The 16,232-nt window shown below is 36.1% G+C and overlaps 1 protein-coding gene across 2 annotated transcripts in view; it reads left to right on the forward strand.

Annotated features, from left to right (window-relative positions):
• Nucleotides 1-16,232, forward strand: part of ADGRG2 (adhesion G protein-coupled receptor G2) — a 97,309-nt gene that overhangs the window by 30,780 nt on the left and 50,297 nt on the right. Inside the window, exons 3-14 of one of the 2 annotated variants that reach the window (XM_075060083.1) lie at nucleotides 969-1,022; nucleotides 3,074-3,106; nucleotides 7,111-7,158; nucleotides 7,256-7,282; nucleotides 7,547-7,585; nucleotides 8,082-8,123; nucleotides 9,162-9,194; nucleotides 9,463-9,501; nucleotides 11,127-11,168; nucleotides 12,873-12,944; nucleotides 13,518-13,538; nucleotides 15,359-15,415. In XM_075060083.1, coding sequence (XP_074916184.1) covers nucleotides 969-1,022; nucleotides 3,074-3,106; nucleotides 7,111-7,158; nucleotides 7,256-7,282; nucleotides 7,547-7,585; nucleotides 8,082-8,123; nucleotides 9,162-9,194; nucleotides 9,463-9,501; nucleotides 11,127-11,168; nucleotides 12,873-12,944; nucleotides 13,518-13,538; nucleotides 15,359-15,415 — 507 coding nt within the window. Of the gene's footprint in view, nucleotides 1-968; nucleotides 1,023-3,073; nucleotides 3,107-7,110; nucleotides 7,159-7,255; nucleotides 7,283-7,546; nucleotides 7,586-8,081; nucleotides 8,124-9,012; nucleotides 9,058-9,161; nucleotides 9,195-9,462; nucleotides 9,502-11,126; nucleotides 11,169-12,872; nucleotides 12,945-13,517; nucleotides 13,539-15,358; nucleotides 15,416-16,232 lie in introns of both variants that reach the window. The other variant, XM_075060088.1, reaches the window with a different exon arrangement.

Raw genomic sequence — 16,232 nt, forward strand, 5'->3', positions numbered from 1 at the left:
TCAACTGCTAGAACAGGGCCTCATCCTCCCTGATTGAACTAACCTCGTTATCTCTAGCTTGCTTCTTGCTTGCATATATATACCTGCCCCTGGAAATTTCCACTACATGCATCCAATGAAGTGGGTATTCACCCACAAAAGCTCATGCTCCAAAACGTCTGTTAGTCTATAAGGTGCCATAGGATTCTTTGCTGCTTTTACAGATCCAGACTAACACGGATACCCCTCTGATACTTGATACTTGAATCATAACAATTTGGCTTACAAAGCAATTTTCACTATGCCCCTTTTCATGGCCTCCACCTTGGCCATGGTTGTCTCACTCAGACAGTCTTACAGACGAAATTAATCCCTGATGTAACTTCAGTTAAATCAATGTCTTCACTGAAGTCAGTTTGACTTCAGTAGGATTACTGTATTTGTGAGACTAAAGTGATTTGGCCCTTATGTTGGATTTTTTTCCTTGAGAAAATCCTTTTATTTATCAGTAGGACAGAATATTAGCTAAAACTAGCAAGCAATGTGAGGGAAAACTGTCATAAAACATACATGGATGCTTTAATATCTCTCAGGATATTTTTCAACTAGATGTATTTCATAATTACTGCTTTTATTTAGCTCAACATATCATGTCCAGCAAAAATGAACTGAGGTTTCTTTACATTTTGTAATACAAATTGTCTAATTTCCATAGAAAAGAGACTCTTTTTAATAGTATGTGAACCTCAGAGTGATCCCTCTATATTATTAAGGATTGTGTTGGTATTCCAAAAGAGATTTTGTATCTCTCTCTTCTCTTGGAGTCAGAGAGATTCTGCTAAAGTCCTTTTAACAGTTAGGTATTGCCCTCTACTGGTGAATACTCCCAGTTAACACAATTGAATGGAAGACCAATAAAGATGGTTATATTTTTATCTGAATAGATTCAGCTTCCCCTAACAAACTGTGTTAATTTTTTTTCTCTACAGCAAATGATGTAACTTCCAGATCATCAGTTGCAGAATCTTCAGAAACCATATCTGGTAAGAAAATCACTAACAGTAACATTCTGTTTACTGATTTATTGCAAATTCATGGCAGATAAGTGTCCGCCTCATGATAATTGAAGTAATGCAAAGAAGCTACTGTGCAAATAAGTTCCTATATTTCATCAATCTAGTTTTATTTTTTCATAAGAATAAAATTGTATATACCATCTAGACAAACTCTTCTAGTCTTAGTGGAATCACTCCAATTTAGCAGTAACTCTCTCAGGAATGGAATGATACATTCAAGTTGCCTGGCCCATAGCCTTTGACAGCCCACTAAATAGTGAATAATTCGTGGGGGACAGAAGGGAAGGTGAAGACAACATGGAGATTTCCTCCCACCACACATACACAGTTGGTAGAAATACCAAAAACACATTTCAAGATGTTCGGGGGATAAACATTATCCATAAAATTATTATTTATAGCAGAATGTGGGTGGACAAAATTGATACACAAGCACACAGCTCACTGTTTACTGTTTAACACTTTATTGAAACATTTTTGGCATATTGTTACTTTTTAAATAGAAATAATTGTATATACATATGTATTTTTATTACAAAAGACAGCCCTGCTGTGCAGAACTGGTCTCCATCTGCCACATTTCCAATTAATTGAATACCTATGCTAAACATAATGCTGTAGGTAAGGCCAAGGTGCAATTTCTATATTAATGCCTCATTTATTGGTTGTTCACAGAATGTCCCCTGTCCCACTGCCAGCTGAGACAAAATCTATTAGCAATGTACACTCGTTCTAATGCTTTGGGGTTCCTCAATTGTCCTAGAAAATTAATTGTAATCATAATAGTCGATCAGAATCCTTAAAGTTGAAGGATTTGTGCCTAGCTGTTAATCCCATGAGCAAGGAGTAACAGTGTACTGTACAAGGGATTTTGTAAGATGGTAGGCCAAAATAAATTTATTTCCAAAATAATCTAACCTATGAATCAGAAGCTTTTTGCCCTCCTTTGCATCATGAAATAGGTTACTTATGTCTTGTGTGCAATTTTCTCTTAACTGATGTAATCATTATTTTTAGTACATTTATCATGTTTGTTTCTTTGATGACAATTGCCTTCTTAGCAACACTTTGGAAAACATAGTACTGGTCTTTTCTGACAGATTGGCAAACAGTTGTTGTATAGAGCCCTTCAAAGTTGTCACTGAGGTGTCACATGGTGCATCTGAGCTAGGCTGCCCTCTGAACACTATTTACTTCTACACTATATTGTATGGAAATACTTTTAAAATGTGTGTGTTCACGAATAAGCTTTTGCATACGTCCCTGACTTAAAAAACCCCAAACATTTCTGCATTTCTGTTTCAAGGCTTGTATTAATATAATTTTATTTTGTTTCATGTATATAGCTGAAGTATTTATTTACATCCTTTTTCATGTGTTATCAAACACAGCTAATTTAAGGTACAATAAACAATCCATATTATGTATAGTTTGCCACAATCCAGTATCATTGGGAATCTTTTATTCAAAATTGCCACAGGACTATACTGGCAGGGCTGTATTCTGCAATAAAGTAGTGATGGGGAAATTAATTGCTACTGGCCAGATTAATCTCTCTCTTTTATGAGTGCTAAACAAAACTAAGGACAAAATTATCAGAATTGCTCAGCTACTAACAACTTCAATTCAGGCACTTAATCAGTGGCCAGGTGTTTAAAAGTGCTCAACATCTATTGTTCTAAATGTCAGCTTCTGGATACTGAATATTTTTGAAAATGTGGCCATCTCTAGGTACTTAAATTGGATCTTGAACTCTTGTATTCTGTCCTGAGTTATAGGTGATGAGCAATTGAAAATCTGATCCTAGATTCTTACAAAAAATTGAAAGCACTAATTTTAGGCCTCTTCCCCAACCTTCTTCCCCTTTGGCAGAATCAGTACTATTGGTACTTTTATCACCTACTTTATTAACGCTTCGGGCAAGATTTTATTAACATATCTGATATCTAGATGTATCTACCCTATATTTTGCCTTTTTATTTTATTTTTTTATTATAATTGTTATATTTCTTTCACAGATACAACTTCATTAGAAAAGACAAGCACTTCAGGTGAGGATTATTCTACCCACTATGAACTGTGGAATTAGGGACAAATTCAGACCTGATGTAAGCAGACAAAACTCCATTATGTTCAGTGAGGTTTTGTGCGTTTTTAACCAGTGCTGAATTTTGCTTTAGGACATTTTTTCAAAACCTCAAAATATTTTGTTGTTATTTTATTTATTATTTGTATTACCATAGAATTAGGAGCCTGGGTCAAGGACCAGGACCCCACTTTGCTAGCAGCAATTTAGCAATTCCGTAGTTATGATTACATTGGAATATGGAGATGTGAGAATGAAGGGTTGGCTTTTTAAAAACTCCTGAGTAATGTCCACACTGCATTTGGGAGCTAGCATAGATTTGTGCTAATGGGGCTAGCTCTAGTGAGCTAAAAATAGCCTGGGCTCCAGCCCAAGTCACAGTGTCAAAGCAATGTCTACACAGCTATTTTTAGGGTTCTAGCATGAGTCTGTAGACCTGAACTGGGAGGTTTGCTCCCAGATGTGGTGTAAACATACTCTGAGTGACTTATAAACATAAGTCATCATAGGAAAGATGGAATGGACATTTTAGGACTGATGGTAAAATAATAAAATAATATAGAGCCTTTCACCTCTAGGTCCCTGGTTCCGATCTGGCCTATCTGAGTAACGTAAAAGAATATTATCATGTTACTGCCATGCCCTGGCCTATGTGACTTCTTTCTCGACAATCAAATAGATCATAAACATCACTTCAGTTTGCTGTGATTGACATCCTTCTTGCCAGCATCAGCGTAGGCCAAGGATTGAATTGATAAACAGATTCAACAAGCCTGTCTCACTTGCAGTGGCGGATTAGCCACTGAGCCTATGGGGCCTGTGCCCAGGGGCCCCGGCCAACTGGGGGTACTGGAACTGGCCACCAAGCAGGCAGGGAGGGGAAAGCCCCTGTGTCCTGACCCCACTCCCTGGCAGACACCAGAGGGAAGCAGGAGAATCCCCTAGCATTCCCCAACCGTGGCAGAAGCTGGGGGGGGGGGGGGGTGTGTGTGGCAGGAAAAGCCCCAGCACTGGGACCCCTGCTGCAGCCCTAGGACTGGAGAAGTTCTCGCTATCTGTCATGGCATATGGGCTGGGGGAGCTTTGACTCCCTGCTGTGGTCTGGGGCTGTGGCAGGGGGACAGAGCTTTTCTGGTCTTGGGGCTGCAGTGAGGGGGCAGAAAATAGCAAACAGGTTGGGGTGGTGGAATGGAGTGAACCCTGAGTGGAACAGGGGTGGGCCCCAGGGAAAGGACAGAAAGGGGTGGGGCCAAGGTAGGGCTGAAAGTGGAAGGGGTAGGGAGGGGCCCCAGGAAACTTAATCCATCTCTGCTCACCTGCCAGTGGTCCCATGAACGTAACAGTGTATTTGTTCTGAGAATAAAGGGAATAAAGGGAAGACTTCACTTACCATGGCTGGCAACACACAATTCTTCCAAGTACCAAACAAACATAAAAATAACAACAATATTTAAAAATAATCTCTATGTAAAAATAATCACACTTGTAATTAATAGAACCTACCCTAGCTGGTTGACAGTGAGAGATGCCTTTTGCATATACTGAAGCCATTAGTTTGACATCGCTCGGTCATTTACAAATGTCTGTCATGTTTTGAGACCTGAAGAAGAGCTCTGTGTAATTCAAAAGTTTGTCTCTCTCACTAGCAGAAGATGGTCCAGTCAAAGATATTGCCTCATCCACCTTGTCTCGCTAATGTTTTATAATTGGGTTGGGCCTCTTTTTTTACTTTACCAGAGGATAATAAATGCCAGAAATTTTTGACACTGGTTAGAGGAGTCATATTAGAAGCTGAAAAAACAAAGTCTGTTTTTATGGAGGCGGCTCTATACTGTAAATAATACTTTAGATAAAATGGGGAACAAAATATATGCCATCCCGAGTTATGGAATTATTGTATTTTGCGTTTATGCTCCAGTGCCAGATGATATTAGAAGAAACTTTGTTTGAGGAGGGAAGGTACAGATGTCGGATTAGCTCCCTCAGAAATTAGCAGAATATAACATCGAAAAAGAATATTTGACCCATTTTGTAACAACAGTTTAATGCATAAGGATATATTCTGACCTTTCCAGCAAATTGCAGAACAATTCCCATTTAGTGTACAAAATTATATTTTATAGAAATGACATATTATGAAATTACTGTAATCATCCATAGAAAGTTTTTGCACCTAACATGAAGTATCTGCACTTGAAATAAGGTACCTAAGATGCTTGGGAAACTGCATTTGTTGTAATATTATATTAATATTCTATTAAAACAAAACTTCCCTTCCAGAATGTTAAGTGAGTTGCCTGAGTTAAACCAAACAGACTCCTCCTCATTTTTGCATAACTTTTTTTTGCATTTCTTAATTTGTCTTAGAAAATATATATGTTTTTCCTCTCTTTCGTAATCCTTAAATGTAGATGATGGAGGACCTGATTTTCCTCCCAATTACATCTATTTTAACTCTGTCTTCATTGTAGTTTTACCCGTGTAAAGGGAGATTCAAGCCAAGTACCTAGGATGGGAAATAGACTAAACAGTGGCAAGAATCTTTCTATTAAGAGTATAAAAGTGTCTGAGAATTCCTGCCCATTAAGAGTTAACCAAGGACAAATATAGAGCAAAACAAGTTTTCTTTGTGATTGTGTTAAGATGACTCTTATAAAGGCTGTATTACAGAGTATGTGCATTTTATTGTTAGCATTGAGGGGCACCTCCTTTTCTTCCTTGAATTTCAGGTTACAATACCAAAAAACCTGACTCACACCTGTAATTCACAGTTAAAAGCCATGAGTAACAGAGTGAGAATTTTTTTGGCCATAATTCAAGTAAAAGTACCATGAGTCACTGGTTTTATCTCCAACTGATAGGAAAGAACTGTAGAGAATTTTTTTCTTTTTAAATTAAAAAAAAATCACAGTCAAATAGAATGTGTATTAATGTATATATGCCATAGAACCTGACTTGCAAATTTCAAGCATGCTTTCCATGCTGTGGTATACCCACACCAGGCTTTGAGGTTGAATTTCTTAATAGTTCTGTAATAGATCTTGTAGTAGTTTCATGGGTCTTCTCACTAAGTGGTATTACAGTTCAATAGATGGGAATCAAGTTTGTTTCTGTGATGACAAATCACCTTGTTAGGAAGCCCTTCAGAAAAAATCATAGTACTGGTGTTTACTGATACTTTGACAAGCAGTTGTGTAGAGCCCTTCAAAGTAGTCATTGAGATATCACAAGTTGTACCTGAGCTACATTGTCCTCTGAGCTACACTGCCCTTTGAACACTATTTACTCTTGTATTGCAATGTGGGGAAAGACATTTTAACTGTGTGCATTGAAGAATAAGTTGCTGCATATATTCCTGATTTTTTCCCTGCATTTCTTTGTTCCTGCTTGTACTGATATAATTTTCTTTTGTTTCATGTATGTAGTTGAAACATTTATTTACATCCTTCTTCATGTTTAGCAAAACCAGCTAATTTGACGCAAAATAGATAATTCATATTACTTACAGTTTTCTATATTTCAATAAAATTGGTGATCTTTGCTCGGCAAAGTCACAGGACTAGACTTGCAGGGCTGTCACAGCTCAAGGGTTGAGTTGAAACAGAAGAAAGGTGAGGAAGTTCATTGCTACTGGCCGGACAGTACCAGATTAATCTCTGTCTTTCATGAGTATTAAAAACACCAAGGGCAAAATTTTCAAAAGAACTCAATTACCAGCATCTCCCATTCAGTAACTCATTCAGATTTTCAACAGTATTCAGCACCCATTGTTCTCAGTCTATACTGAGTATTTTTAAAAACTTGGCCACCTTTTTTTAGGTGCTTAAATTGTAGGTTTAGCTTTTTGAAATTCTGTCCCCATTTACTAATCTTGAGAGTTTGAAATTCTGGCCCTAACGTTCTTAGAAAAAAATAAATGAATAAAGCGCTAACTTTATGTTTGTCTATTTTCTTTTCTTTTCTTTCCAGCAGAATCTTCTATTGTTACTTTCATCACCTACCCTATTAATGCTTCAGGCAAGAAATTAATATTTCTCATATCTAGATCTATTTAGCTTGTTTTACTTTTTATTTTGTCATTTTTATGATTTTTTAATATTCTTGTATTTTTCAGCTACAAGTTCAGATACAGGCACTGCAGGTGAGAATTATATGTATTACACAAAAATTGTAGAATTAAGGCCGAATTCAGACGTGGCATAAGCAAACAAAACTCCACTGTGTTCAATAGGTTGTGCTTGTTTAAACCAGGGCTAAATTTGGCCAACTTTGAACTTTGAAAAAAAGGTTCATTATACTGGCTGTTTAGCCATCCCACAGTTAAGGTTGCATTGGCTGAGTTTTTAAAAAAAACTATTAAATTGATATTTTACAGTTATCCAAAATATACTCCTTTCCCTTTCAGCCAGAACTTTAAGTGTGTTGCCAAAGCCAAACCATACAGGTACATGCTTATTTTTTTGGAGATTTTTTAAAATTAATTTGTACGTTAGAAAATATTTAGGGATATTGGTTCTGTTTGAAAAGTGAATTCAGTGAGTTTGCTAAAACCACTTAAAATATTTTTGAATTATTATTAAATATCCAACACATTCATTATTCACATTTGTATTGTGTCCACTACTATGGTATATGGGCACACATTTCATGGTTTAAATTATGTCAGTAATGTTCCAGACAAGAGGGGCATAATTTACCCACTCTCCTGATCTCTGAACTTAGAGACAGATGAGCTAAATCTCCTTTTACTTGCAAAAGTTTGATTCTGAAGCAACTCAATCATCTTTTATAACAAGTTATTATGGATTAATGCTAGTGCAAACAGGAGGAGAGTCTGAAATAAAAATGGGAAAGAGACCTGGCAGTTCATTTAAGTGACCAGTATTATACAGGCTTGTTATCAGAAATTCTTACATTTAAATTATTCATTTTTTCTACAGAAACTACTAATATCTCTGAATTTAACTTCTCCACAACAGCAGGTAAGGCTTTATATTGTGTTAAATTGTATTTTGAATGGCATAAAAGCATGGTATATGAGCTGTGAGAGTCTATGTTCTAATACTTTAAATATTTTTTTTTACTATTGTATTTCACATTAGCAATCAGTCTTACTGTAGGCCAAATTCATATGATTTCATTGTGTATATACATTAGAACAGAGATTGTAAACCTACAGGGTCCTGTTATAAAACATTCAGTAATGGAAAGAAATGGATTTAATGTTACAGTTTTGTCTGAATTTCCCAACTTGTGTCTGATTAAAATTTTCACCTCAGCATTGGTTTTCTCTGTTCCTGCTTCTGTGGATGCATTTTCTTCTGTTTCATGTATATATCTGAAGCAATTATATGCATTCTTTTGTCAATTTTTAGTAAAAATGGCTGTATGTAGGCACAATGTACAATTATATGAGCATGTTACACATAATTACCACAATTCAGAACAATTGGTTATCTTTGCAAGACAGTCACAGGACTAGACTGGCAGGGCTGTCACAGCTTCAGTAGAAGAACGGTGGGGAAGTTCATAGTTACTGGGCAGGATGTACCAGACTAATCTGCTATACATGGGACAAATATCCAAGGGCAAAATTTTCCACAAAAGCTTAGTTACCAGCGGTCCCCATTCAAGCACTTATTCAGATTTTCAAAAGTATTCAGTACCTTTTGTTCTCTGTGGGTTCTAAGTATTTTTGAAAATCTGGCTAGTTCCTTCAGATGCCTAAAATGAAGTCTTAACTTTTTTGAAATTCTGTCCCCAGTTGTGGGCGTAGTGAGCTTAAAATCTGGCCCCATTTTCTTACAAACAAAAATTTAAGCACTAATGTTATGCTTCTCTATTTTTATTTATTTATTTATTTTGCTGCAGAATCCTCTATCATTACTTTTATCACCTACCCCATTAATGCTTCAGGCAAGATTTTCTTAATATTTCTCATATTTTGATGTATTCAGCTTTTGTCTTACCTTTTTATTGTGTACATTTTTACTTTTTTCTATTTTTGTTCTATTACTCAGATACAACTTCACTAGAAAGAACAAGTGCTGAAGGTGAGAATTATTTTACACAAGTATGAAGTTTAGAATGAGAGCCAAATTCAGATCTGGTGTAAGAGACAAAACTCTCTTGTATTCATTAGGGTTGTACTTGTTTAAATTAGTGTTAAATTAGGCCCATGATCATTATTTTCACAACCTTGAAATGTTTATCATATTGGCTGGTTAGCCACCCTCTTTCATTAAGTTTGCACTGATAGAGTTTTGAAAATATGAAATTCATATGATACTGTTAATCAAACAAAACATTTTTCCTTTTTAGATAGAACTTTAAGTGTGTGGCTGGAGCCAAACCAGACAGGTAATGCTTATCTTTACATAGTATTTTTCTCATTTTTTTGTATTTTAGAAAATATGTGGGAATGCTGGTTCTGTGTTGAATAGTGAATTCAGTAAGATTGCTGTGACCAGGGTCCTAGGGGACATGCTGAGATTGCTCAATTAGGACAAGCTGCAAAGAATGAGGCAGATAATCCCCCAAACTGGTGGTTATTCTGATACTTAGATTTTCCAAGCCAGCAACAAAACAGTTTCTACAGTAGCTTACTGGTTACCCAGAAGCCAAAATCACAGTTCCCTTAAAGTAAACCAGACCACCAAGTCACATATGATGAGGATTACTGAAAATCTTGATCATCATATGAAAAAGTTCTACCAGTCCCAAAGAATCAGACACATTACCCATCAAGTTAATGAATATCTCAGATCTTACCCAAATACATGCTTACAGCCAATTCTTATTAATTAAACTAAGATTTATTAAAAGAAAAGAGAGAGAATATTGGTTAAAAGATCATTATACATACAGAAATGCATTGAGCCTGTAGGTCAGGTTCATAGTAGAGATGGTGAGCTTCAGAGTTACAAAGATTCCTTTCCAGAATCAGTTTATCAGGTTATACTCCAATGACCATTTCCAATATCAGGGTGATCCGGAATGCACTGGAGACCATAGTCTTGCGACTCAAACTTCCCGTGACAAAGCTTAAGCAAATCTGAGGTGAAAGGATCAGGTCCGAAAAGCCCTTTATATATTTTCCGGACAGCATGCAGTCCTTGGGTAAAGAATATTTGCTTTGAAGTAGAATTACCTATTTCCTATGTATACAGAGGTAACTAGTCGCATTCATCAGCATAAGGTAATTATCCATTAAGCGGTTCATAGACAGATTACTACAAGCTTCAAAGAGAAGTATAGACAGTGAAATTATTACACCCAAGTTCCATTTAAATGTTAATATTCCCTTTTTATCTGTGCATCAGTAAATATAGAAACAGACAGGAACCATCTGTTTAGATGGTTAACATCTAACAAGATATAAGTAAACACATACAATTAGTGCTACCTCTAATTCTCTAACAATACAGGTTTGTGTTTCAAAGCTCTAGTCTATTTAACATAGCTATGTTAGTTATTTATAAGGAATAGCCCTAATTAGCATTTATATACTTCTCTAATATGTCTTTCATGACCCATATGAATTTGAGTCATTTAGCCTGCAAGTTACTTAACCCTTTTTGGCCCTGTGTCATAATTGCTAAAACTACTCAAAATATTTTTGAAACAATTTGAAATATCCACCTCCTTCATTACACACATTTATATGGCGTCCATCATGGTGGGATATGGGAATATGTTTAATGGTTTAAATTGGGTCAATCTTATGATAAACAAGAGGGACGTAATTAACTCCCTCTCCTGATCTCTGAATTTAGAGACAGAGGCCTAGTTCTTCGTTCACTTGCAAAAGTTTTATTCTGAAGCAACTCGCTCATCTTTTAAAATAAATTATTACCGATTCATGACAGTACAAACAAGAGGAGAGTCTGAACTAGAAGTCAGAAAGTGACTTGGCAGCTCATTTATATAACCCATATTTCACAGGCTTTTTATTAGAAATTCTTGTATTTATTTTTTTTCTGCAGAAACTTCTAATATCCCTGAATTTAACTTCTCCACCACAGCAGGTATGGCTTTTTATCCTTGTTAAACTCTATTTTGAGTGGCAGAAGTGGTTGGTTTATGAGCTTTGGGAGCCTATGATCAAGTATTTTGAATATGACTTTTTTATTATGGTATTTCATATGAGAAATCAGTCTTGTTTTGTATCGTGTTCATATGATTTCATTGTATATACATTAAAGTTGAGATTTTAATCCTACAGGGCCCATCACAAAGCATGCAGTAAATGAAAGGGATAAATTTAACATTGCTATGTGAACCTTATCTTTGAATTTCCGAACTTCTGTTTGATTAAAATGTTCCCATTAATGTACTGTAGTTTTAGCAGCTACTATCTGCTGCACAGATAATCCACAGGCTCCTAAATACCTGAAAGCCTCCAATCCAGCTATTGACAATGCCCAGTTTGACTCAGTTTATGGTATCTGTCAAGATCATACAGTTTGTTTTGATTGGCTGCTGTTATCCAGTGAAGCCTTTAGGATAAGGTAATTGGAGCGTGAATTGAGGCCATGATTCAGTAAAGCACAAATCCATTTATCTCACAGAGTAGAACAGGAAGTATGGAACAATATTTCAGAACAAGAGAGTGCTGTGTGGCCACAGAGCCCGTGTGGTGCTGCTGTACCTATCTGTGAAAGGGGTAGTATCAATATGACGGCTCATACATCTCTAATACGGTGTGCAAACCTGGAGTGGCAGCACACAAACAGTATTTCTGGTGGTTGGAGCATCAGAGTGTGGAGGGGCAAGACTGTAGGATATGTTGGACCAGGAAACATCTTTCTTGAAAAAAAAAATGAAATGTTTTAAAATTGGTTGAGGATGACATCCTCGATTTAAAAACAGGTGTTTTTTTTCAATAAACTGACTCTTCAAACATAGTGTTAACTGGCCAAATCAAATGTACAAGGTAAAACTGAGTTCAAAACAAGTTTGGAAATTAATATCTTCTAACCTATGTATGAATCCAACAGATTGGTTTAGCCTGAGTGGGATAGGCATTGGCTTTAAACTATTCAGTCAGGCACAATTTGAATCGCAGTCTGAACACAGAATACAAGAAAATCACAACGATGATGGCCAGCAGTTTTTGCAGGGCTGAGGCATAAAAGCATGCAGTTAGTCCCTAAACTTGCTCTATAGCATTTACCGTACCTTACTATTTATTATTTCCATTGTGGTAGCACATACAGACTCTAAACAAGATCAAGGACTCATTGTACTAAGGCACAACCTTTTCTTAACCTAGTCTCAACCTTTTCAGACTACTGTACCCCTTCAGGAGTCTAATTTGTCTTGTGTATTCCCAAGTTTCACCTTATTTAAAAACTACTTGCTTACAAAATAAGACATAAAAATACAGAAGTGTCACAAGCACTTACTGAAAAACTGCTTACTTTCTCATTTTGTCTATATGAAATTAAGTTTGTACTGACTTCACTAGCGTTTTTTATGTAGCCTGTTGTAAAACTAGGCAAATATCTAGATGAGTTGATGTACACCCTGGAAGACCTTTGCATACTCCCAGGGGTAGTACCCCTGGTTGGGAACACTAAGGCACTGTACCAACACAGAGAAAGAGACAAGTCCATTCTTGTCAGCTTTGTGCTACTATCTAAATGATCTAAATTGAGTCTTTCTAATGTCTTGCTTTTAATACAGTGTTAACTATTTTAATAAATTCAGTTACCTTTTATTTCTTTTAGAGAAATTATCTGCAAATAGAACCTTCAATGTAACTGACAGTGTTACTCTACTAACCACTGCCAACATAAATGGTAAGGCAAACATTTTAATTTAAGCAGTGAGCTGAATGTATTAGTATTTTTGTAATACTGTATAATGAAGTGAGTTTATAAAATAATTAGAGCTTCAAACAATGTTTAAAAAGTGCCCCACAGGGACTGGCTTAGAACCTTTTACTTTTGTAAAATAGATTTCAAAACTGGATCATCCAACAACCTAAAGTCACTGCCTTCTGATGGCTGTCCAGCACTAAAGTAAAAAAGAAAAGTGCATTAGATATATTAGCCCTTTTTATTGTGTAGCACAAAAAACATACACCGTGCTTCACATTTGGCATGAGATGATAACCTCAGCAGAGAAATCAGGAATTCATTGGATATGAAGACTGAACTACTGGCTCACCCGAAGAAGTGGTATCTATACAACAGGATTGAGGAGGGTTGGCTAAATGGGGTGTGAAAGTTTGCAATGCTATTGGCTGAGCTGATTATTGTTTGATGGACAAATAAAATAGAAATATGTTTCAATGCTACTGTATTGGATTTATGCAGGAGAGCTGCATGTGCACTGCAACCTTTATTTCTGATCATTACTTTTCTTTGTAGGTATAAGTCATTGTACAAATGGTAAGTATATGACTTACTGTATATATAAACATAGAATCATAGAATATCAGGATTGGAAGGGACCTCAGGAGGTCATCTAGTCTAACCCCCTGCTCAAAGCAGGACCAATCCCCAACTAAATCATCCCAGCCAGGGCTTTGTCAAGCCTGACCTTAAAAACCTCTAAGGAAGGAGATTCCACCACCTCCCTAGGTAACCCATTCCAGTGCGCTCACCACCTTCCTGAAAAATTTTTCCTAAATCCACCTAAACTCCTCACTGCAACTTGAGACCATTATTCTTGGTCTCTCAATCTCTACACAGAGAACAGTCGAATCCATCCTTCTTGGAACCGCCCTTCAGATAGTGAAAGCAGCTACAAAATCCCCCATTCTTTCTTCTGACAGATAATATCCCAGTCCCCAGCCCTCCTCATAAGTCATGTGCTCCAGCCCCTATCATTTGTGCCCTCCCTGACCGCTCCCAAACTTCCACATCCTTCTTGAGGTGGCCGCAAACACTGACACAGTACTCCAAATGAGTCCTCACCAATGCGGAGAAGAGGAAATGATGACGTCCCTCGACGCTGCGAGCGCTAACTTATTACAGCCCCAAATACTGTTAGCCATCTGGCAAAAGGACACACTGTTGATCATACCAGCTCTCATCATTAACCCGAGGGTTCTTTTCTGGCAGAACAGCTTACATCTGCACTCAGTCCTCAGTCTGAGAGTGCATGGATCTCCGTCCGACAGGACTCGCACGTCCTTGTGAACCTTACAGATTAGTTTGGCCAATCCTCGAATTTGTCTAGATCCCTCTGTATCCTATCCTATCCTCCAGCATATTTACCACTCCTCCCAGTTTAGTGTCATCTGCAAACTTGCTGAGGGTGCAATCTATCCCATCCTCCTGATCATTAATTAAGATATTGGACAAAAGAATACTGTGGGAGATTGTATCAAAAGCTTTACTGAAGTCAAAGAATAACATGTCCACTGCTTTCCCCTCAACCACAGAGCCAGTTATCGCATCATATTGTACCATGTGAAAGAAAAGAAATTATTTTAACAATTGGATAAAATAATGGGATGGATCAAATAGAATAATTTTTGAATCTCATGTGTTCGTGAAATAAATAGCCAGAGTAATACCATCAAAAACACATGATAGTTTTTATAGTGGTTGAGCATGGCAGTATGTTAAGAGTCTGTGCATGGTATACTGATTTATATTACATGGTAGTGCACAGTATATTAACCTTATTAGCTTAACCATGCATGTTTGTTTAATTTAATATTCAACAACAAAACTGACCAGATAAATGGCCCTTTTCCTCACTCTTTGCACCTGGAAAGTTGTAATATGAATTACAGAAATGAACGTCTTATTTCACCTGTCTGTCTGTCTATCTAATATGATACTAAATTAACTTCCCATTCTAAGTGTATGGAAACAGTGGCACATTGTCTCAGATACTAGTTTGTGGAAAATATAATTGCTGCTTTATTTCTTTTTTTAAACGGTGACCACTTAAATATGTTTTTATTGTATCTAGAGAGAGTATGTTTATGAATATGTGTGTAGATATAGTATATAGTTATGCTGGGGGAAGAGTTATAGAACAATTTAGATAGATATACGTGACATCTGAATACTGGGACTTAGATACCCTAGTGACAGGTGCCTTACAAACACCAGTAAAGCATAGATAGAATGTAAAATATTTTGCAAACCTGAAGACAGTTTATACAAACATTCATCATTTAAAAACATAATATTTAAATACATATGTTGAACAAGATTACATTTGAATTCAACTGGATTAATTTTTTTTGCAGAAACAAAACTATCTGGTAACAACTTATATAATTTATCAGCCATATGTAATAATTCAGGTTAGTGTTTTTTTTTTTCTTAAATGTATCATCTCCAAATATTTCTCTCTTCTGAGTAGTGAGGTATACATGCTGTACTTTTATAAAATCTCTAAAATACCCTAGGTTTGAAATTCTTATATCCTGCTTGCCAGCCTAGAAAAAAAAATATGTAACTTTCTCTTACAAAATCATGTGCAATATTAAAAATAATATTTAAGAAAATATTTTCTGAGTTTGTACTTCACAAGTTTCATACTGAAGGAAAATATTAAATTTATAATTTCTCTCACCCACATGTAAATATAAAGTTTACATACTACTAGTACCTATAATTATCAAGCTTAGGAAATGCAAATAATTCATTTAAAATTGTATTATAATAATATCATTAATGTTATTTTAAACAGTAAAATAGTGTTATATTTAAAAATAAGGATAAAAAGGAAACAGTAGGAAGCATATGTAAATATTGAGGGAGGGACTGTAACAGGTTCAAAGTTTGATGTATTACACAATACAATACAATATGAAAATTAAAACTAAGGAAACTCAAATGGACAGACTCATAATTAAGAGACCTAAGAGGATTTTGAAGAGCGAAGACATAAAAACAAATAAGAGATTTGTTAGGTATATTGGCAACAGAAAACCTCTTGATGGGTCAACTGGGCTACTGGGAAGTAAAAATAGAAATTAAAGAGGTTGAGGACTTTGCAGAGAAACTAAATGACGTCTGTGTCATTTCTGATTCAAAGAAATCATTTCGCTTCTCTGCAAAGAACACACAGTATGCTGGCAAGATATCTTTATTACCTTTAGTGACTTTTTTTCAAAG

The sequence above is a fragment of the Chelonoidis abingdonii genome, chromosome 1 (assembly GCF_003597395.2).
Source record: "Chelonoidis abingdonii isolate Lonesome George chromosome 1, CheloAbing_2.0, whole genome shotgun sequence".
NCBI classification, from domain to species: domain Eukaryota; kingdom Metazoa; phylum Chordata; order Testudines; family Testudinidae; genus Chelonoidis; species Chelonoidis abingdonii.